This window comes from Schistocerca serialis, chromosome 1, assembly GCF_023864345.2.
Source record: "Schistocerca serialis cubense isolate TAMUIC-IGC-003099 chromosome 1, iqSchSeri2.2, whole genome shotgun sequence".
Lineage (NCBI taxonomy): Eukaryota > Metazoa > Arthropoda > Insecta > Orthoptera > Acrididae > Schistocerca > Schistocerca serialis.
In genome coordinates, this window is record NC_064638.1 from 115,841,205 (window position 1) to 115,865,669 (window position 24,465).

General features: G+C 43.6%; 1 protein-coding gene across 1 annotated transcript in view; it reads right to left on the bottom strand.

Moving 5' to 3' along the window:
* The window catches only part of LOC126445064 (sodium/potassium-transporting ATPase subunit alpha-2-like), a 161,707-nt gene that overhangs the window by 12,345 nt on the left and 124,897 nt on the right, over positions 1-24,465 (bottom strand). The window contains exons 8-9 of the mRNA XM_050090974.1: positions 15,499-15,653; positions 2,228-2,500 (exon numbers count right to left, since the gene is read on the bottom strand). Coding sequence (XP_049946931.1) covers positions 2,228-2,500; positions 15,499-15,653 — 428 coding nt within the window. The remainder of the gene's footprint in view (positions 1-2,227; positions 2,501-15,498; positions 15,654-24,465) is intronic.

Here is a 24,465-nt window from a genome sequence, read left to right on the forward strand (position 1 = left end):
CATCAAGTGGTTAAAACACCGTGAGCTTTCGACTAACCACTTATTGGCAATTGTCAAGTGGAACGACTCCTGATTAATTTTCTTTTCCTGTATTGTTATTTCGTTCCCCTCCACCCCATGTGCGTGTGGGGGTTAGCAACAGTACAATGAACCCACTCTACAGCTAGTACACATTATTCTCTAACCTAGATGCTGAACATAAAGCAAGGAACAATATTTACCACGAATTTTTTAAAACATGATATTAATGGGAGAAAGTAAGAAATAATTCTGTCTTGAGGAATAGTTTGAAAATAGTGATAAAAAGGTGGACAGACAGCACAGTTAAAACAATTGGAGAACATTGAAGACTTGAAAAGAACACTTAAAAAACACTGAAAACGACAGAAGAGAGAGTGCCGGTTAAAAACGAAGTACTGTAGACGTTTACTAAAACTGGAAAAGGACCTGTCCTGGTATGGTTGATTGTTGATGAAAAGAAAGGTTGATATGGAGGGAGATACGAGAGTGGTGGTGATGATGACTGAGGAGTGGTAAGAGGTGGTGATGAGACAGGGGTGGCTGTGGGGACAAGAAGAGAGAGGTAGCTGGTATTGGATTCCATAAATCTGAGGAGAAAAGGGAGTGGGGGCGACAGGGAAAAGGAGAAGGGAGCCTTTGGGAGAGGGGGGTTGGATAGTTTGGCGTGGATTCAGAGTTGATAGGACGGGAATATGTGAGGATAGAATTTGTGATCTAGGAGAGGGAGCAGTCGGAATATCTTTGGGAGAGGACGTGGAGGATGTGCAGGTGGAGGGTTGGTAAGATGTGTGTGTAGAAGCGCGACTGCGAAAGGAGAGGCAACACAATAGGACTGTTGGAGTCGAGTTTACGTATGGTGTATGTTGTTCGTAAGTGTTTGCAGGGTGAGGAGAGGTGGGAATTTGATGAGTTGGTAAAGGATTCTTGTGGGGGAAGCGAGGCGGAAAACTTGGCGTTAGATGGCTCAAATGGCTCTGAGCGCTATGGGACTTAACATCTGAGGTCATCAGTCCCCTAGAACTTGGAACTACTTAAACCTAACTAACCTAAGGATATCACATACATGCATGCCCGAGGCAGGATTCGAACCTGCGACCGTAGCGGTCGCGCCGTTCCAGACTGAAGCGCCTAGAACCGCTCGGCCACTCCGGCCGGCTGCGTTAGAGGATAAGGAGAAACTTGTAGAGCTTGAGAGGAGCGGATATCGATCCAACATTTCCTGATGAGCTGGTGTGCAGTCTGTAAAGACTGTGCGAGCTGCTGGCTGTGACGCAGCGATCGCGAGGTGAGGCAGGCGCAGTGAACACGTTTGCCTATGGGTAACACTGACGTCACATCCGGCAGCTAGAGAGTATATGAGGGCGTACAGCCAACCCAGCAGCAGTTACTCCACTTGACAACGACGAAGAAGCGCTTGCTCGAATACTGGTCGTATTTTAACCTCTTGACGCGGCAGGAAGCCCAAGAACATTTTATTAAATGTTATCGCCGCTGCATTCGTACATTTTATTTTCTTGCTGCTGGTAAAAGTCGCACACGAAAGCGTCAATGACTCAAAAGATTAATTTTTTTATTGGATTTTGTCTCATAAGACAAAAATATGAAATTGTAGACTGTGGTCTTGCTATATTGTCACATGTTATTCATCTAGCGAAAGGTAACATCAGCATTGTTTTTATTTTTTCAATAAATCACTGCACACGATGTATGACGACAGCTTTTATCTTCCACGAAATTCTCTTGCTTGCTGTCTAGACAACAAATCTAACAACGTTGAATCTGCACTGCAGTTAGGGGTTACATTAATACAACTCACAGTTTTAGTTGTTAGTTCCTTTCACTTTGTTATAGGCACGATCTTGATGGAAAAATCAGGGAAATGCGAGCCCACGCTGACACTTGCTAACTTTCATTCTTCCCGCACACTATTCGCGAGTGGAACAGGACAGGTACCAAGTGAGAGTGGTACTACAGGTACGAACCCTCCGCAACACACTGTCGGGTGAGTAGCAGAAAACTGGTGTATTGCCGGCCGCTGGGGCCGAGCGGTTCTTGGCGCTGCTGCTACAGTCGCAGGTTCGAATCCTGCCTCGGGGTGTGTGTGAGTTAGGATTAAGTACGGGACTGATGACCTCAGATGTTAAGTCCCATAGAGCTCAGAGCCATTTTGAACAGGTCTGTTCCGAGTAGCGGAGAGCGGTGTTACCTCGAGGAGGCCGAAGAGGCGGCAGGGCATGAAGCCGTTGAGCGCCATGACTGTGAAGTAGGCGAAGAAGCCGGCGGCGGCCTGCAGCTGCCCGATGTGCAGGTAGGCGATGCAGATGAGGCGCGAGTTGACCAGCTTGTCGCGCACCGGGTCCCGCGGCCGGCGCGTCATGATGTCCTGCTCCGCCTGCTCGTACGCCAGCGAGATGGCCGGCCACAGGTCGGTGCCGATGTTGATGCACAAGATCGCCATTATTCCCAGAGGCAGCGGCACCTGCAACCGAGCGCCACTGCCCACACATCTGTACCAATCGAGACACAAAGGAATTAGTAACATTAGCTGTCAGTGGGCACTGATTTGCGTCAATGAGGCAAGTTGAAAATTTGTGCCAGGCTGAGTTTCTAACCCGGGTCTCCTCTTTAACAGACAGATGCGCTGACCACTATGCCACCCGGACAGGGTGGTCACCAAAACCGCAAAGACTCCCGTAGTACCCCTCCCGTCAGACCCAAATTCTCAACTTACGCGACACCCTACTGACGTACTGCCCCTGCTCATTAGCCGAAAGAACAGATACCACATATGTAATTAAGGCGATGACGACCAGTGATCTCCTCAGTGCGGATGCACACCAGGCTCGAACTCTTACGGTAATCGGCGGAAATGCCGCGGGTAATGAGAATAATGGGAAAGGGACACTACACCAGTAGCGTGTGGTATAAGTTGAGAATTTGACACTGATGGGAGGCGTCCTAGGGTAGTCCATGTATTTACGATTTCAAGATGCTGCTCCAGGAGTGTGTAAAAACGCTAAAATGAAGATTTGGCCCTATCTGACTACCCCCTGAAGCAGATCTTAGGATCTCTTAATTCTATAAATTACAATCTAAACATAAATAAATGATGAAGGCAACTAATCCTACTAAATGATAAACGTTGTTCCTGCTTATATATTTATTGTACGAGGCAGTTCAATAAGTAATGCAACACATTTTTTTTCTCGGCCAATTTTGGTTGAAAAAACCGGAAATTTCTTGTGGAATATTTTCAAACATTCCCGCTTCGTCTCGTATACTTTCATTGACTTCCGACAGGTGGCAGCGCTGTACGGAGCTGTTAAAATGGCGTCTGTAACGGATGTGCGTTGCAAACAACGGGCAGTGATCGAGTTTCTTTTGGCGGAAAACCAGGGCATCTCAGATATTCATAGGCGCTTGCAGAATGTCTACGGTGATCTGGCAGTGGACAAAAGCACGGTGAGTCGTTGGGCCAAGTGTGTGTCATCATCCGCGTGCGGGCCGGCCGTGCACAGCTGTGACTCCTGCAATGGCGGAGCGTGCGAACACACTCGTTCGAGATGATCGACGGATAACCATCAAACAACTCAGTGCTCAACTTGACATCTCTGTTGGTAGTGCTGTCACAATTGTTCACCAGTTGGGATATTCAAAGGTTTGTTCCCGCTGGGTCCCTCGTTGTCTGACCGAACACCATAAAGAGCAAAGGAGAACCATCTGTGCGGAATTGCTTGCTCGTCATGTGGCTGAGGGTGACAATTTCTTGCCAAAGATTGTTACAGGCGATGAAACATGGGTTCATCACTTCGAACCTGAAACAAAACGGCAATCAATGGAGTGGCGCCACGCCCACTCCCCTACCAAGAAAAAGTTTAAAGCCATACCCTCAGCCGGTAAAGTCATGGTTACAGTCTTCTGGGACGCTGAAGGGGTTATTCTGTTCGATGTCCTTCCCCATGGTCAAACGATCAACTCTGAAGTGTATTGCGCTACTCTTCAGAAATTGAAGAAACGACTTCAGCGTGTTCGTAGGCACAAAAATCTGAACGAACTTCTCCTTCTTCATGACCACGCAAGACCTCACACAAGTCTTCGCACCCGAGAGGAGCTCACAAAACTTCAGTGGACTGTTCTTCCTCATGCACCCTACAGCCCCTATCTCGCACCGTCGGATTTCCATATGTTTGACCCAATGAAGGACGCAATCCGTGGGAGGCACTACGCGGATGATGAAGGAGTTATTGATGCAGTACGACGTTGGCTCCGACATCGACCAGTGGAATGGTACCGTACAGGCATACAGGCCCTCATTTCAAGGTGGCGTAAGGCCGTAGCATTGAATGGATATTACGTTGAAAAATAGTGTTGTGTAGCTAAAAGATTGGGGAATAACCTGGTGCATTTCAATGCTGAATAAAACAACCCCTGTTTCAGAAAAAAAATGTGTTGCATTACTTATTGAACTGCCCTCGTAGATTAAAAAAACCTTTATTTTACAAGTTAACATTTCCTAAGTAAAATTACTGATCAGCTTTGCCCCTTATTATGACTGCACGGTCTAATATCAGTAACGCGAAATGACTGACATCATCTACGTACCAAACACTAGAAGAGACTACTTTCAGAGATGATCTAAGGTGATGTGGAACCTCAGCGATCACAGCTGCTTAGCTTTTATAGCCCTAATAAGCCGAAGCAATTTGCGATATCACCGTATGTACTGCGTCCGCTGTGTCGAAGTGATGGTTCTCGTACTCGTCTGCAACGATGGAAGAACTCCAGCCACAAATAAACTCTTTGAAACACTAGGACGGCAAAAGGCGGTTCTCTGACTAATAAACTCTAATACTGTCTTCTCCTCTCTGTGTTCTACAGAGGAAAAACACGAACTCTCAGCCACAAGGACGGAATTCAGATAACATGTCAACTTTCTCTCAATTAGTGAACGCTGTGTACTCAACGACGACTTCCAACCCGGAGGTGAAGTCCAGAATCGTATACGTCCGCAACAGTACAGCGCGTAACTGTACTAACTATAAACTCTGCTGAGAGCAAAGAAAGCAAGTCCGTCTGTACCAACAAAAGCTGATACCGAGCGACCGTGACAGACCAGGGAAGACCTCGTCTCTCCACCGTTGGCCTCCCAGCAAGGGTCGGCTCCCCACCCTCGTAATTCCGAAAAAGAGTCATATTCCCGAAACCACGGAATATTCTCCCCCTCTACAGATTCTTCCGAACGCCGACCAACCATATTTTAGTCTTTTGTCATCCTTCACGGAAAGTTTGCGAGGAAATACCCATACTCGTACAATGGTACGCTTCTGAGTAGAAATCCTTGGAAATAACCCAGCCTGCGTGGTTTCCGAGGTGCCGCTTCTTCGTTCCTCTCACCTGCATCCAATATTTGCAGAGTTCGGAAGTATTATCGTGTTATCCTTCCGGCCCTACTACAACAGCAGCCGATAGCGGCCGGTCGCCACTGTATCATGTCCTCTGGCTCGGATATCCAGACTGTCCCTCTCGACACTCCCTGTGTGGAGCTGAACCACCACACCTGTGTTGGCCTTCCACCAGGGCTTGAGTTCCGCCTACCGTTTCATTTCCACTGTCGTTGCAACCTCTACTAGTATAGATAATCAATCGTTCGTTACGCCATTCTGATAATATAGACACTCCGCCACCTTTCATGCAATAAGCGTTAACAATTATTTACAAGGCGTAAATGACAATGTCAGTCTCCTTTATATATTCATATATACGATGTACAACCTATCAAATGATATCTAATTGTGGTTGTAGTTCATGGCAAAGTATGCGGATGAGTGCTTGTAAGGTGCGAAATTGTAGCCACCATACACAATGAGCGCTGTGTCTGTATGGCGTAGTGGTCAGCGTGTCTGGCTAGCAAACACGAGACCCGGCTTCCATTTCTGGTCCAGCTCAAGTTTTCAACTTGAATCATTGATATATAAATCAATTACCACTGGCAGTTAATGTCATTAACTTCTTTGCGTCCTGATTCATAGTGGCCGCATGGAACAGAGTGGTGTCTGTTCCACAGTGGTCGCAAAATGATGATAACGTACACCTAACGTGGTGAACAGCAATATTTCACTCTAGAAGGTTGGTCTCCAACAAAAGACCCCTAGTTTTAAAATTAAGTAACATTGAAAGAAAGGTCGACAGAATAATTCTGTAACATCACTTTTTAATTTTTTAAGTAAAACTCCGAATTCAGTAACACGACATATTTTCATTTTGTCGCCGTGCTACGACGGAAAGTTAAGTTGAGACAATGAAAGACCTAGAGACATCTAGGAACAACGATTTTATAATTACTAACAAAGAAGAATATGTTTGTCTTCGTGAGTAGATAAAGAGAATTAAGTCTATTTGATAGTATTTTATTATTCTGTAGAATGTCGCCCAACTTACACGTTAGTTATATACAATGTTCTGAAAAATAATAATCCATTTCAACATGTGATCATGTCGTGATAATTATTAGAAAAGTACCTTTCAAAAAATATTAGCGAAAAAATTAATTCAGTAATGTTAAATGTCGCCATCTTTAAAAGGGAACCTGTGGTGTCACCGCCAGACACCACACTTGCTAGGTGGTAGCTTAAATCGGCCGCGGTCCATTTAGTACATGTCGGACCCGCGTGTCGCCACTGTGTGATCGCAGACCTAGCGCCACCACAAGGCAGGTCTCGATATACGATAGAGCACTCGCCCCAGTTGTACGGACGACATTGCTAGCGACAATACGGACAAAGCCTCCCTCTCATTTGCCGAGAGACAGTTAGAATAGCCTTCTACTAAGTCCATGGCTACGACCTAGCAAGGCGCCATTAGCCTTACCTAGTTTGAGAGTTATCGTATAAATGTCTCAAGAAGAACGCTGTATTCATCAAAGAATAAAAGTTAAGTATAAAGCAGCTACGTACTTTTCTTGCTACTATTCAATAGTTATCCTGTTCCAGACTTGACGCCAGTCGGCGTGTGTGTACACGTGCCTTTCTTTCGGCTCCCTTCCCAGTGTGGCGTAGCAAGCTTGTTACGCCACAACAGAACCCATTCGTTTCGTGTAGAAATTTAGAGCAGCATTTAGGTCTAGTTAATTCACTAACATTTTTAAAACTGAACCTGCAAATTAAGAAACGAAGTCCAAATATAGCATTAAATGAGATTTTCATGTAAGGAAAACCGTTTAATAGTCACAAGGTCACGCAGTTATTAAATGGATCGCTTGCATAAAGATTATGAGCCTAGTTGATATTTTATCATTTCAATAAAAACTCAATGAAACCTCATTGCCATTTTAAAGAAGTAATATCCACTGCAGACATTGCACCTCGATGAAGACAAGGATCACTTTCAATTTTTGATATATCCTAAACTTTCTATCGTAAACTTTGATTAAGGATTGGTGGAAACTACTTATTCTAGTAACAACAGGCTATATTAAAATGCAACAAATGTTATGCTTAGTGTGAAGGCTGTTACAATTTTATGCAGACATTTCGAAATAGTCATTACGAAAGCTGCTAACAAGAAAGCACTATACGCTGTACAGCTCGTACAGTATCAGTGTGTATAAATAAGCTCATCCTCTACAAGCAGATTTTTGCAGTCACATCACAACCTTTTCAAAATGTGCACCGCTCTCAACAGAGACGTGGCGCAAACGAACAGTGAAATTTGGCATCGCATCTAATAGTATCTGGACCGAAATGGATTCAGTAGCCACACACATCAACGATTGAAGTCCGCTCAGAGTGGTGGAATAGTTCCGGTAGACAACATCTTTCGATGTATCCCACAAAACGTAGTGACAAAGCGTCAGATGTGGTAGGATGGAGGTCAATCCAAGCCTGCATCAGTAAATTTGCGATAATCCAACGCAAGGACTCTGTTCCCGAAGTATGCAACAGGGAACCAGGCGTTCGATGCGTTGTGGTCGGGCCCCACCTTATATTAAGAACACTCGGTGCCTCGTCGATCCTTCAACGCTTGCTGTATGGCGAGACGTTTACTACTTACCGGTTCTCACACGGAAAATGGTTCGATAATGGTTCTGCTGCATACCGAAGCCCAAACAGTAACTTTCGAGGAGTGCAGTAGTTTCGCTTCTCCACACAGTTGGGGCTTTTCGGAAGACCGAAATCGCCATTTTGGAGATTCTATTCAGGTGGAAGTGTGTTTCGTCTGTGAACCAGATGTAACGATACGAAATCTTTCATTATCGATGATTGTGAGCAGCTGGTTCGCAAAGTCTGCTCTTGGAGGGCACAGGCACGACCAGGTGACTCTTGTGTGAGTGCTGGAACGCTTCAAACCTGTGCCTGCTATACTTCTTCGGAAGGAAACACCGGTGGTTGTGGCAGTGTGGGATCTATCATACTTTTACTTCTGGACTGGAATTTCTCCCTGGTCAGATCCACCCTTAAAAACCAGTACTTACATCTGTACACAACGGATGCTAATTAATTAAATTTTGGCCCTATAGTGGATCTGAAGCTGGCACTCCGACATAAAGCAATATGTATCATGTGCAATATCCTACAAATAAAAGTAGAATTGCAAAATTAAGTGACTAGAGGACTTATTAGTGTTAAAATGAGAGGTTTCAATATTGCAGATAGCTTCATTTATATAAAAACATGTGAAAATATTGTTTTTGTGGTAAGCAAAATAAAACGAAATTAGTTCAGATGAGTGACTCACATTTATGGCAATTGATGTGTTCAGTTGGCAATGTTGATATCTAAATAGCTTCTGTTCGAATACTCTTCACTATGCCACCTACTGAGTGCTATTGGCAATGCTGTCTGATTTTACTCTGCGAGGCAGTGATTGTGGACCCACAAAAGTTGTTGGCTGCAGTACATGCAACAACTGATGGGCCGCTGCCGCTAAATCGGAAGCAGGTTACGATGAGCGTTAATGGCAAAACTGCGGAATTCCCTAAATGCCACAGCTGCGAGCGTATTTACCACAGCCCGTTACCGTCGTGGGGACTTACAAGGGGAGGCCACGACGCTTGGAACGCGGATTTACTGCAGACTTCCTACACTCGTAGTACTCCATGAGGACAACAAAATGCGTAAGCAGTAGCGCGTACTTCTCAAGCGTTACTGAGAAAATCGGAAGATAATTTCGGTCATCAAATGTATACGCCTGCTTGGCCATCTTTTCCATGATGTGGCGGCCGAGTGGCACGATAGCTCAGCGTGTTCGATCAGGGGGTTAGCTGCCCTCTGTAATAAAAAACTGACTTAATGGATCAACAACGAACTTAAACGGATGTCTTACGACGTCCGCCCCGAGCAGATGCAACGATCAAAAGCCACCAAAATGAGATTTAAAAAAAAAAGTGGTTAGCGTTCAAGCTCCGTAATCGCTGGATCGCAGGATCGAGTCCCGTTCGTCAGTTTTTTTTATTGCAACAGAGTCATTTTACTATTTGTGTTACAATTGATATAATGGAAAAAATACGTGTAATCAGATGGACTTTTATTAAATTTACAATGTTATTTGGCAGTCTACAAATTTATATTATCACAAATAATATAATTTTCATAACTATCGACTAGTAAACGGCTAAACGCATAAAATGATACTGAAAATGTATGCTTGTCCGTGTCTTCAAAATTGTTCGTATTTAATTGAAAAAGAACGAGAAACTGCTTTTCGGGAAGACGCTATTAAAATACACTCGATATTGCATGAACAATTATCACCGCCGATATTTAAGGAAATACTGCTTTATTCATGGTTTGATTCCAAATTATCGGCTGAAAGAGAGGTTTTTGAAAATGTTAAGGAGGTTTGTTTTTCCACAGAAAACCTCAAAAGACCCTGCATATGCGAAAACGTAGCATTTATTCAATGCAGCTGGTGCCGTTTAACTTCATGTTTTCCATGTTTTTTTACGAAAAATGCCATCCTGCAACTTGTAATGTCGAAAGCGACGATTAACTGTACATCTTTCGAAAGCCGTTTGTGGCGGTCAAAACTTGAATATAACAAGTCGTTTCGGGCTCCTTCCAGGTATGAGGGATTTCTCAAATCACGGACAAGCATACATTTTCAGTACCACTTTATGCGTTTGGTCGTTTACTAGTCGATAGTTATGAATATTATATTATTTGTGATAATATAAATTTGCAGACTGCCTAATAACATTGTAAATTTAATTAAAGTCCATCCGATTACACGTATTTTTTCCATTACATCAATTGTAATACAAATAGTAAAGAAAGTGACTCTGTTGCAAATAAAAAAAAACTGACGAACGGGACTCGATCCTGCGATCCAGCGATTACGGAGCTTGAACGCTAACCACTTTTTTTTTTTTTTTAATCTCGTTTTGGTGGCTTTTGATCGTTGCATCTGCTCGGGGCGGACGTCGTAAGACATCCGTTTAAGTTCGTTGTTGATCCATTAAGTCAGTTTTTTTTATTACAGAGGGCAGCTAACCCCCTGATCGAACATGCTGAGCTATCGTGCCACTCGGCCGCCACGTCATGGAAAAGATGGCCAAGCAGGGGTATACATTTGACGACCGAAATTATCTTCCGATTTTCTCAGTAACGCTTGAGAAGTACGCGTTACTGCTTACACATTTTGTTGTCCTCATGGAGTACTACGAGTGTACGAAGTCTGCAGCAAATCCCAGTTCCAAGCGTCGTGGCCTCCCGTTGTTAGTGCCCACACCCAAACCTCCAGATATCAGCCTCTCAGATCGGTAGCAAACGTTGTATGTCAACAGAGTATCAACCAAAACTCCGATTTAGTTTGTACTGCGCGCTTCCGTCCAGCAGATCGGCCGTAACTAGAACTAAGGACCACAGGACCAGCGTAACTGTAACTACCATGTGTAGCTTACATGGAGAAGTTTGTAGAGTGTTATATCGCCGTACCAAGAGTTCTGGGTTCAAATCTCAATAATGACAATTTTTTTACTGTATTATGTGTGAAAGCGTTATTTGAGACAATATGTGTCTGACATATAAAAGGGATGTTTGCAGTTTACAGTACCGTTCTCTAGGCATTTTGCTTTCTCTTCGTTTCTTTGAAAGGGGTAAACCTATAGAGTACATTTATTATTTCGCAAAATGTATAGTCAGAACAGAAGAATAACGAAACACGCAACACCCACAGTGTCATTCATTCAGAAACAAAAGGCTTCACAAGAATGGTTGGATACGAAGAAGTGTGTAAAGCAAATTACATATAACAGTTTCACGCTTAAACAGTGAAGAAAAAAAAAATCGTCAGTGGGCCTAGAAAGCGGATCTTTGGTACGATGACCTCGCTCTGCCAACTCACCCATATGGCGAAACGAGACCTGTAAACAATTACTCACAGATACGCTCTTCTTCGCAGTTCTGATGTTACTTTTAATGAACGTCTACGGCCTTTCTACTGGACGACAGCACATACCACGATCAGTGTTTTGGTTGATACTCTATCGACGTACAACGTTTGATACCGATTTGAGTATCTGACATCTGGAGGTTTGGGTGCTCAACGCTGTGATGAGATGCAAATCATCGACGAGGCCGCCTGCGTTCTGCCACAAACGCCGGACCCTGTCGTCATTAAGGACTCTCCGCCAAGGCTTCACGCCACAGACTCTCCTCCCTGAATCTCCTCATCGAGCGCATTGCGCTTCCAAATTACTCCATGTTGACTACTGAAAACTTGTATCAACCAGTAGCAAGCAGCGATAAATTTCCATGTCAATCACATAAACGAACATTCCCGGCTTCTTTGCCTCCAGCAGCCGGCCGCTGTGGCCGAGCGGTTCTAGGCGCTTGAATCAGGAACCGCGCTGCTGCTACGGTCGCAGGTTCGAATTCTGCCTCGGCCATGGATGTGTGTGATGTCCTTAGTTAGCCTAGGGGACTGATGACCTCAGATGTTACGTCCCATAGTGCTCAGAGCCATTTGAACCATCTTTTTCCCTCCAGCAGACCGGCAGAAGTCTCGCTCCCGATAGAGTCGCTTGCCGCCTAAACGTTAGAGGTATCTCGTTGCGTCTTCTGACGTCACCATCTGGTTTATAATCACGAAGCTCGCTTGTTGCGCGCGCGGGACATCACTAGCCGTGAGAACCAAACCGACAACAGAAAAATATGCTGTCTACGTGGGGGACACTCTATCGGCCATCCCGCTGTGCGCGTCCAGTAATTACTTGGAAACGGAACTTTCACAATGCCTGCAGATGCGGATATCTGAAGCCAGGCGTTCGTCCATTCAGCACACAGATGCCGAGAGAGTCTGAAAACAGTCATCTTCTGGCATAAAACATTTTGGATGACTCCTGCCTAGCACTGGGGGCGACCCCTGCGGACTGCTATACACACTGACAGGCTATTGGGCAGTGGAGCCTGCCGGCGCCCGCAGCCATAGCCAGGACCCTTTCGGCGTAGCTGCTGTCTGTCTCTCCTTGCGTGAGGTCCCCTGGTACGGAAAGCGCCGCGCAACCTTCACCTGCTGTACGAACGGCCGGTGCTTCTGCGAACACCTACCTGGCCATCGCGTTCCGAAAACACCTCACGGTAACTCGCTTCCCTCTGCACATAGCAGCAGCAAGACACACCAAGCAAATAATAGACAAACGAAGGAAGGATCCATAACCTCGTGATTAACCAGAGCAACTAAATTCGAACCATCTAACTGTTAGACCAAACACATCTCATCAAGCCGGCCGCTGTGGCCGAGCGGTTCTAGGCGCTTCAGTCCAGAACCGCGCTGCTGTTACTGTCGCAGGTTCGAATCCTGTCTCGGGCATGGATGTGTCTGATGTCCTTAGGTTATTAGGTTCAAGTAGTTCTAAGTCTAGGGGACTGATGACCTCAGATGTTAAGTTCAAAATGTTCAAATGTGTGTGAAATCTTGTGGTACTTAACTGCTAAGGTCATCAGTCCCTAAGCTTACACACTACTTAACCTAAATTATCCTAAGGACAAACACACACACCCATGCCCGAGGGAGGACTCGAACTTCCGCCGGGATCAGCCGCACAGTTCATGACTGCAGCGCCTTAGACCCCTCGGCTAATCCCGCGCGGCTAGATGTTAAGTCCCATAGTGCTTAGAGCCATTTTTAACACCTCATCACAATACTGATAAGCAACCGCATAATGATCACAATTATGAAAGAGCCACAGTCCAAATGGATCTGCCATCTTTCAAATGGTGTTTCCATCAGGTTGATTTACTGCATCAAATCGTGTTTCAAAACTGCGTCTTGTCGTTCTAATATGATGTTCTAATCTGTGACATCCTAAGACCAGAAACACACATTGTTTAATGGAATACATGTTTATAGTGTCTTCTTTCCGTCTGTTAGCCTCATTTTAACTGTGGGAGTGACCTTTCTGATCTTCGCAATCCTAATTATAGGAACTACGTTTGGTGATTGCAGCGCCATCTGTTTGTAGATTTTGTAACTACCATTTCGAAACTTCTGTATAAAATCTTATAGCTTCGATAATAAACATGCCATTTGTTACATTCTTCTATTGATCACTGTATTCATATTATCTAGTTTTAAAATCAGGGAGTCCTTTGTTGGAGAAATTGTAAGCAAAACCTGACACCAGCGAAAAAATCAAAATGTTCAAATGTGTGTGAAATCTTGTGGGACTTAACTGCAAAGGTCATCAGTCCCTAAGCTTACACACTACTTAACCTAAATTATCCTAAGTACAAACACACACACCCATTCCCGAGGGAGGACTCGAACCTCCGCCGGGACCAGCCGCACAGTCCATGACTGCAGCCCCTAAGACCGCTCGGCTAATCCCGCGCGGCGACGCCAGTGAAAGTACATAACAATAAAAGGATAAAGGTTCCAGTAAACATGGGTCCACAAACCAGATGGAGACATATAATCTAAATGTTTGCATTTAAAATAAATTTATATTAGCTAGGACAGTATTTCGCACGAAACTCATTGAAAACTCGTAACTACACATGCCCAATTACTTCCTCAATGACTCATATCTGAAGCCATGCTTATTGCAACATTTTTCTTTCTATTATCATCTATTCTAGTAGATACTCACGGTATGAGATGACCTTCACCCTCAGTATGAGATTGCATATCTGGGGCTCAAGGTCACCCCCAGTCCCCTCCCAACCAGGTAAGCATGACACACGTGAAGCAGTTGTGTGAGCTATATTCAACGTCACCCAGGGGAATCCCCATCCTAACAACACACCTAGGGCAATTGCATGGGGGATATTCATGCTATATTCAAGGTCGCCCAAGGGATCCCCCATCGTACCAACACACATAGGACAACTGCACCGGATATATTCAAGGTTATAACGTAACTTGATTCTGGTCGCCTTGAACATAGCTTGCACAATTGCCTGAGGTGCGTCGGCAGGATGGGAGTTCCCATGGGTGATCTTGAATATAATTAACACAGTTACCTCGACTGCGAGGTGATTCCCGTGGCGGGTGGTGGTGGTGGGGGGAGTGGAGGGTGACCTTGAATTTAACTAACTGTAACATGACACAAGGTAAGTAGCTTGACACCAGATGAATAACCAGATACTCAAGGTCAGGGTCATCTAGTACACGCCCTGCATATCTATTTACTTTCAGCCTTGTCAGTTTCCCGTATTAATTATGTTACACTCTGTATATCTTTGTTAGTGATGCAATTGGCAATCTATCTTTACAAAGTCTTTCACTCTACGGTGGACTGGGAGCTGTATTGAAATTTCCACTCAGAATGAGTGCCAGACCGGTTCTCAAACCAGGAATCTCGTCTACCATAGAAAAAATCCTCTTTGTCTGAGCACCACTCACGAACCGATATGGCACATGGTTTTTTCTTAATCTGCAAGTAAGTTCCAAAAAATCACACACTCTCGCTGTGGCTAAGACATTTCTTTGTAGCGTCCTGTGTTTCAGGAATGCAAGTTGAACAAGGTACGTAGCAGAGCGCCTCTGGAGTCTATAAAATAGCAAAGTGATACGGGCAGAACAAAAGTTATAAAAAGGAGTTAAATGTTCGTCCTAGGTAGCTCAATCAGGCAAAAGCACAGTTGACCGAAGATAAGAGTGCGAGTCTGACTGCTGCTGTGGCAAACAGTTTTACTCTGACTAGAAGGTACTACTAAATAATTGAGAGCTGTTGAAGTAGGGAAAGAAGATTAGAATTTAACATTTAGCGAACAATGAGAGCTATCAAGGACTGAACCCACCCTCAGACTGGAAATGAAATCGGTCGTGTTCTATTAAAGGAACCATCCCGACATTTTCTCTGAACGTTTCAGAGACACCACAGAAAATCTAATTCTGAATGACCCAATGAGGATTTTAACTTACTCCTCCCACAAGGGAGTCAAGTGCATGCTGCGTTCCGATTGACTGTACATCTGAGAACAGTAGTAAGAAACACATACAAGTTTAAGAAGTGAGCAGGACACAAAAAAATATTACCTTTGCGAGGACGCTAACGGCGAAAGGAAGCATCTCGGGCGTGTTGGAGGTCAATGTGTATGCAATGGATTTCTTGAGGTTGTCAAAAATCACACGACCCTCCTCCACGCCTGTGACGATGGTAGCGAAGTTGTCATCAAGCAAAATCATGTCCGCTGCCTGGTGAAACAGAAAATAATTTTCGTTCTACAAGCTTATTCCTGCACATATTAGTATGTAAGTCTAAAGTAAACTCTATTTTCTCTTAATTGATATAGATACAGTAAGTACGACGAACTCGAGCAAGGAATAAGTTTCGGATAGTTAGCAAAAAATGTTTATCTTGAGAACAATGATAAAATTAAGGTTTTCTTCCTCATACTTACCATCTGTTGCTTTACTATCTTTATTTTAGGGGTAATTTTATTTTTAATAATTACTTGAAATATTATCGCAAGATTGATGTCAGTAATTCTGGATCAGACAGGAGGATTCTCTGACGTCATGAATGTAAATACCTTCTCGCACTAATAATTGATTCCGAATACGGAGTTAATTTCATATGAGTATTGTTTTTAAGAGCTTTCACATTTTGCGGGAAAGCAATTTCTTGAATTTTAATTAACACGAACTACCATCAACAAAAGTTTTCCAATATATAATTATCAATTCTGAAAAGACATATTAGCTGCTTCACTTTGTTTTTATATTTTCGTAAACATGAACTGTAGCATTTGGATCCCCGACGACACATCTGTGGTATATCAGTTTTCATTAAGAAATTCTATTATTTTATGTTACACAACAAATATTAATACATTTCAGTAGTGCAGTAAACCGAAAATTTCTCATGAACGACGAAATTTTCAGAATAAGTGGGAATTTAAGAATTTTTGTTTTGAATCATATTATCTGTTTAAAATGTACTAGTGGTACTGGTGTACATTTTTATACACCAAAAATCGTAATTACGAACAATATAAATCAAAATATTAAGATTATTAATTACAATTAACCACTCTTAATTATCATATAGTGAGTAATTTGGTTAATGCTTTATAGAACTGGTACACCATTAACAATTTTATATTTTAAGCAGATTTCTATATTTCATGGTTCACAGTAAAAGTACTTCGTTTCATACTTTTCTTGGAAATTTCGATGTTCATAAGCAATGTTCTTCAGTGAAATAGAAACGTTTTCTGTCGACTCACATTAAGGATTTTTTTTCTTTTGGCAACTGCTTGCTGAATTGTTATCGACACTGGAAAAATGAGCTCCAAAGAGAGAATCGCAAAATCTCTTTTTCTGTTATGTATAGGAAGCATCGACGAAAAAAGTGTGGGAAGCATCCACTCGTTATTCATTTAGAACTGACGGGCCATTTCTACTACATATTCGAAGATCAGTGCTCATACCGAAAGACACATAGTTTACAAATTGTATGACTGGACCGCGAAAGTGGCCAATAGTCACTGACTGATTGCCTTCCTGTTGGCTACTGAACCAGTATCTAAAGTCCTTGAACAAATGTAGGTGCTACACTGCAGTCCAGGGACACGAGTTTGCTGAACATTGTAGTCCAATGGGGCGTCATGAAGCAATGAAAGATCTGGTAAAACTCGATTGGTAATCTATCAGGTCCTCCAGATTTATTAACTGCACTCTGGTCCAAAGCGTCCCCCGCCTCTTCAAGCGAGATTTCCTTCGTTAATAAAGTCACTGTTGGCCTGTCAATAGTGTGTGTCACTTAATGTAACACTTCATCCTCTATGGTTCTTTCCCCATAAAGTTGACGAAAATGATCCTGTATGCCTTTCGGTATGGTTGCTTGGCTTGTATAGAAGCGACCTTTTCGCGCTGTAAGGTATGCGATTAACCAGCAACGACGTTAGCGCATATCTATCACAATGTGGCGCATAAGTGGGAATCTCTGTGACCGTTGGGTTGTGTCGTCGCGAGCGAACTTTGGCGCCTTATAAACGGTATTTTGTCAATGATAGTACGTGAGTCTCTATGCAGTGTCGTTTTCGTTGTCTGTCCGTTGATGGGAGTAGAGTGTTGATGTTCCTGAGCACTGTATAGTAAAAATCCAGGATCTGTCAGAGACACGCAGCCGTGTCCTTCGCAAATGGCATAAGTGTCTTGCAGATTGCTAATTTGGCGCAGAGGAGCCACCACGCTAAAGTAGAGGAGCATCGGGAGTGATGTTGTTCACTGTTGGCCCATAATGTGCCGACTTGCTGACGGCAGTCCAGGTCCGGGAGGTGAGGCACTATGTTCATACCGTCCTAGGAAAAAGGGCGCAATGTCAGAGGAGTACAATCTAGCCCAGTCACAATGTTTGGTGGTGCCCAAAAGTGCATAAGAATTAGTAAATCGGTTGTCCAGTGCAGCGACTGTTAATCCTCGAGCACACAGAAGATACGCGATGTCAGTGGCTTCACCGCCTTCACACACTAAAATCGCCTCACCAGTGTCTGTGGGACCACCAGACACCACATAGGTTGCATAATCATAAAAGAGTGCGTTTGTTGCGCTCCTTGCAGGAATGCGAAGACAACTGCTGTAGCTTGTATTGTTCCTCTCAGAATTTCGATCTTGGAAGGGGAGCTAACGATGTTGATATTCATTGTGGCCAAGCAGTAAGCCTGGCGGCGTGGTGGTTAGGCAGTATGATGGAGGAGAGAAGCTAGCATCATGAGTGACGTCACACCCCACCTACTGCAGTCCTTCCGCTGTTATTGAAACCTCACCATGCCCCAGATTGGGGTCCCGCACGGTCTCAACGTCCTTGGCCCGCAGCGTGGGCACAGAACTCTATTCGTGTTCGATAAGATCGTAGTGGTTGATTTTTGGAAGCCACTGAGTGGCTTTTCGGCTTGCACTGGAACCTTCCTGCTGATCACAGTTTGCCATAGGGGACTGGCTGATAGATGCCGTCCATCTTGCCATCCATTCTGCAGGGCTGGAGTCGGTATCAATGGTGCCAGCCTCATGGTTGGCATCCTGCTGGATCAGTTCGTCTTCATCCGGCAGGTGGAAGCTACCATGTGCCAACATAGTCCTGCGGTGCTGCTTTTGGCACTTCAGTGAACACTGTTTTCGTTTGTGGCTTTCCGTGTTGGATGATGGCATTGGCTCATGACTCGCCAGCACAAAGGCTTCGGTTAGTATGATAACTCAATCCTGCGGTGAGCGGTGCCTGTAGAATTCTGTGCAATGAATGTCAACAGACAGAGTTCTACCACTGGCCAAGCTGACTAATAGGCCAGGCATTGGTCCATGGAGGGCTGTTCTGGTACTATAGCATCGGTCTGTTGTGTCTGGGCTGGCGAAGATGCCGTGAATGCCACCGCATAAGTTACTGGGAGAACCATTGGCGTCAGTGGAGGTACCATATCCTGTGATGGAAGTCACGTAATCTGACAATGGAGGCTACATGCCTCAAAAAGGATTTAAAGAGAAGGCATATTTATTCCGGTGTTTTTCTTTAGAAAGTATGGATTTTTAAAGCAATTTTGTGTATGAGAAAATACAGTAATTCCGCGAGGCATATTGAGCAGATCGGTGACCAAAAACTTGGGTGCATTAGGCACCGATAAACTTAGTAGTGTGGCGAGCATTTTCATTTAAGAACGATCCGTGTTTAGCAGCTGTTCAGATTTCGGGAAATATGTTACCCTAAACTTGCTAACGTGAATGAAAGTGTTTGTGCATGACTGTGTTAGCATTAGCACGGGCTTGGCAGTGAACTTGCAATTCTAAACTTCAGAATATACCGACGTTTTGCGAGTATTTCCACTTTTCATTCAAAATTAAGCCCTTTTACCGGTTTTTAGAATAGTTACGTTTTATGCACCCTGGTACGAGTTGCAGTACGTTAGGTTTCTGCTCGGCTTTCCTACCGGCGCTCTGCTGCGACAAGTTCACAGGCAGGCGCTGGTTTAAACCCAGAAAGGAACCGCGCCGCCCCACCTTCCTAATCGGTCTACCGGATTCCGATATAATTGACCGTTAAAGAAGAAAAATAATACCGGTTAGTAGGAGGAAATTGTACAACACACCCTTCTGAAGGAAGAATCTATTTAAAACCTAATCTAAATACTGATGATAATTTTGAAATAGGTAGAATGTAGTGCAATCGCTCACGAACCACACAGGGGGGAAAAGGGCACCACGTAATATTTAATACATAAAATGCTGATAATACAAAAAATATTGATTGGCTCAAAAGAGGATAATCAAACGGTCGCCAGACAGCTAGAGCAATGAATCTCCAGAATCTTAAGAAAGGTAATGGTAAAGAAATTTAAGCAAATAGTCACTGGCCTGGAAACAGAAGGTTGTCACGCTTTTTCACAACACAACAGTACACGAGAATATAAATGAATAAGAAAGAACTGAGTTTTCAGTTACTTTAAAATACTAAATTTTGAAAGTAAAGTTAAATGAAATTACTGGTTAAATACATTACTACCGGTAACTACAACTTCGTTATGTGAAAATTGACTTTGAGTAGCCTCAGTGTAACTAATGCAAAATTTAGAAAAAGGCAAGCAATCTACTTTTGGTTATTGACAGATTGAATTGAACTTACTTTAACCAAACGAGCAACTGATTTTACTTTTAATATGACAACCATAAAATACATACCAAGAAAGCAGAAGTCACTCGCTAAGTGAGTAAATGAAATAGTGCAATCTTTGTGCTGTATCTTTAGTTATTAGTTTTGCCAATGAAATTTTACATTACTTTAAGTAAATGGAATTAATACTCAAAATTGCAAATTACTTAAGCCTCTGTTACGCAAATACAAGAATGAATAGTTACTGAGGCAGAAAATTTAGACTGAAACTGGTCATTAGCAAACAAACAAAACTGGCAGTAAATAGTTAATCAATTTTCATATTTTTTACGACAGTCGAAGTCTTTATGGAAAGGAAATGGACGCTGTTTGGTAATAATGTCTGAGGACAATGACAACACAGGTGCCCTACAAGTTTTGACGATTGCAGATTATTATTCAAGTTAGTCATAGTTTCGGAAAGAAATCCCTTTGAGTAATACCCATACAGGGTTATATTCTTTCACTTAACGGTCTTACGATGTTGAAGTTGTGCAGACGACGAAGTATGTGGCCGACGACAAAGCTGAGCTGCCGCTGTTACTGCTGCTGCTGCTGCTGGTGGTGGTTGAGACCCCGAGTCGCCTCCAGAGCGACAGATAATTATGGGCCAGGCAGCAGTTATAAATGCAGCTTCCTCCACCTGCCCACTACTACTGTGCTCTCAATTCTTGCGTGTTAACGAATTAGGAGCGCATACACTGGCGCGATCACAGCTGCACACCGCGTCTCTGCTTCCTCTCGGTTCGCAGCGTTACAGACTCTCTCCATACGCAGAGATAAACAACGGCACTGCTACTGGCATTTGGTCATTGCTGTCGATATATTAAAGCTCCCTTGGCTATTACCCAGCAACATAGAATAATTACATTATAATTACAATCAATTATATACAGTCAGAAATATACAGGGTGTTACAAAAAGATACGACCAAACTTTCAGGAAACATTCCTCACACACAAAGAAAGAAAATATGTTATGTGGACATGTCTCCGGAAACGCTTACTTTCCATGTTAGAGCTCATTTTATTACTTCTCTTCAAATCACATTAATCATGGAATGGAAACACACAACAACAGAACGTACCAGCGTGACTTCAAACACTTTGTTACAGGAAATGTTCAAAATGTCCTCCGTTAGCGAGGAAATATGCATCCACCCTCCGTCGCATGGAATCCCTGATGCGCTGATGCAGCCCTGGAGAATGGCGTATTGTATCACAGCCGTCCACAATACGAGCACGAAGAGTCTCTACATTTGGTACCGAGGTTGCGAAGACAAGAGCTTTCAAATGCCCCCATAAATGAAAGTCAAGAGGGTTGAGGTCACGAGAGCATGGAGGCCATGGAATTGGTCCGCCTCTACCAATCCATCGGTCACCGAATCTGTTGTTGAGAAGCGTACGAACACCGACTGAAATGTGCAGGAGCTCCATCGTGCATGAACCACATTTGTGTCGTACTTGTAAAGGCACATGTTCTAGCAGCACAGGTAGAGTATCCCGTATGAAATCATGGCAGTGAATCGAGGAAGTACAGTACATACTGACGAAACTAAAATGAGCTCTAACATGGAAATTAAGCGTTTCCGGACACCTGTCCACATAACATCTTTTCTTTATTTGTGTGTGAGGAATGTTTCCTGAAAGTTCGGCCGTACCTTTTTGTAACACCCTGTATACGCTTTTACAGATTAAATATAGTTCTGCAATGAATATTACTTATTCATAATCAGAAGTACAGTACAAGACATATTATACTTTGAAAAAATTTGGATGTTGCAGAAGGTATTTCATCTGCATTTTCGGTGTTACACAAGATTAGTGCTGGACTGGGATTCGAACCCAGGTCTCCTACTTAGTAGACAGATGTGTTGACCAATACGCCAGCCAGACACAGTGGTCACAGGGACTGGACGGACTGTTGCCAGACCCAAATTCTCAACTGATACCACTCACTACTGATGATGTGCTCCTTCTCACTAGCCTCATTACTTGCGGCATTTCGCCGATTACTGTAAGAGTTCGGGCCTGGTGTGCATCTGCTCTGAAGGGATCATTGGCTGTCATCAAAATTGGAAATTTTTGGTAAGGACTATAGCACCAAGCTGCTAAGGTTATCGGTCCCTAGGCTTACGCACTACTTAATCTATCTTGAACTAAGGTACGCTAAGGACAACACACACACCCATGCCCGAGGCAGGACTCGAACCTCCGACGGGGGAAGATGCGCGCACCGTGACAAGACGCCCTAGACCGCGTGGCTAACCCGCGCGGCCGGCTGTCATCACCTGAATTTTATATGTGGTGTCTGTTCTTTCGGACATGTGCCAATCTGGCACAAATTTTCAACTTACCCCATTGATATAAATAAATGCCCACTGTCAATTAATGTCATTAATTCTTTTTTGTCTTGATTCAGAGTAGCTGGAGGATCACAATTGTGTTTGCTGTTTTGGACATGTCCAAAAGAGCCAACAACACATATATAAATAATTATGATTCGGCAGTCTCTTATTTGGAGGTGTGATGGTACTAAATGTTGGAGTTCAATGGGCAGCTGACGTACTTTGTTGAGGACTGGATACGTCTTAACTTGGTCCATTTTTCTGCCACAAGTTTTGTTTTTAAATTTTAGGGAAAGGATATCGTCACAACCTCAGCCGCCAGAGGTTTGGATGGACGTCCAAATATGCATGTAGGCCACAGTCCTCGATATTGACAACATTTCCATCTGCGTGGCAGAGCGCAGAGTCCTTGCTTCATCTTTAGAACAACCTTGTTTATAAGTTTCACATAAACCGTCTTATTTACGATCAAAAAATGGATTCCGACGATGTTGGTGTCCGGGATCCTGGTCACTCGAGATCGAGTGCTTTTGGTCTAGCAAAGTCTAAAAGCGAATTTCAGTGTTGATTTTCAGTATTGATTCGCCATTATCTTGTCGTGCTATGGTGTCATGTTAGTGTCGGCCAGATGGAGTAAACAAGGCGAGAGTGCTCGCGCTGCAGGCAAAGACAAACAGCATGTCTGCTCTGCTCGGCTGCTAGGGTCAGACTGCCGCTAGACCATCACACAACGTGCAATTTAAATTTCGCTTGCTGCACTGTTGAGGCACTGCTGCTCCCTCGAGTTATGGTGGCTCTTTGATAGGTAGCAGTCGCGTCGTTTTCGTAACTTAAATGTAATTCAACATAAATCAGTCAACTTCTCCGAAATATTTATAAATTATATTCAAAAATCGTGAATCAGTGCATCTGTTAGTCAAAACTGGATGAAAATCCTTACAGCATTTCCTGAGCGCGGCCTGCATACATAGAAAGACGTGAGCAAGCGCCTTCAATATACACTGCATGGGGGCTTAATTAAATAAATGAAAATAATTTTTATTTTTAGTAGCTGTCTGTCCGATTACGAAGTCTCGTAAACGGTTGGCCCTGACTGGTATTAGTACGCAATCTGACTGCACAGAATAACAACAAAGAATGAAAGAAAACTTCCGTTAACACAATTAATTAATTAAGTCCCCAGCAACTATAAAAGCTACGAAACAAAAACTACGAACAACAAAGCACAAGTGTAACTGTTCTGTGTGTGGAAGTGTGATTCAACGTACACATCTGGCACGGTTCTTCCTCAATAAGACAAGATATTTTAAATACCATTTATACTGAAGTAGTTAAAAAAAATAAACAGCACTTGCCCGCGAAAGGCAAAGGTCCCGAGTTCGAGTCTCGGTCGGGCACACAGTTTTAATCTGCCAGGAAGTTTCATATCAGCGCACACTCCGCTGCAGAGTGAAAATCTCATTCTGGAAACATCCCCCAGGCTGTGGCTAAGCCATGTCTCCGCAATATCCTTTCTTTCAGGAGTGCTAGTTCTGCAAGGTTCGCAGGAGAGCTTCTGTAAAGTTTGGAAGGTAGGAGACGAGGTACTGGCAGAAATAAAGCTGTGAGTACCGGACGTGAGTCGTGCTTCGGTAGCTCAGATGGTAGAGCACTTGCCCGCGAAAGGCAAAGGTCCCGAGTTCGAGTCTCGGTCGGGCACACAGTTTTAATCTGCCAGGAAGTTTCATATCAGCGCACACTCCGCTGCAGAGTGAAAATCTCATTCTGTAAACAGAAATACTATAATTGCACATCGAAACCAGAAATACAGTCTAATACAAGAACAAGAGCCAAATACTTTGGTGACTGAACCTGTGACCAGGGGCATTATTGTTTCACACATTTGAAATAAAAAAATTTTCTTTACCTTTATATATATTGACGAAAAGTACTCTGATCATTACAATATCTCCATTCGAACACCATCTGGTGTCTAGCCCATCAAAACATCTGCACGCAACATGGCCTCAAATAG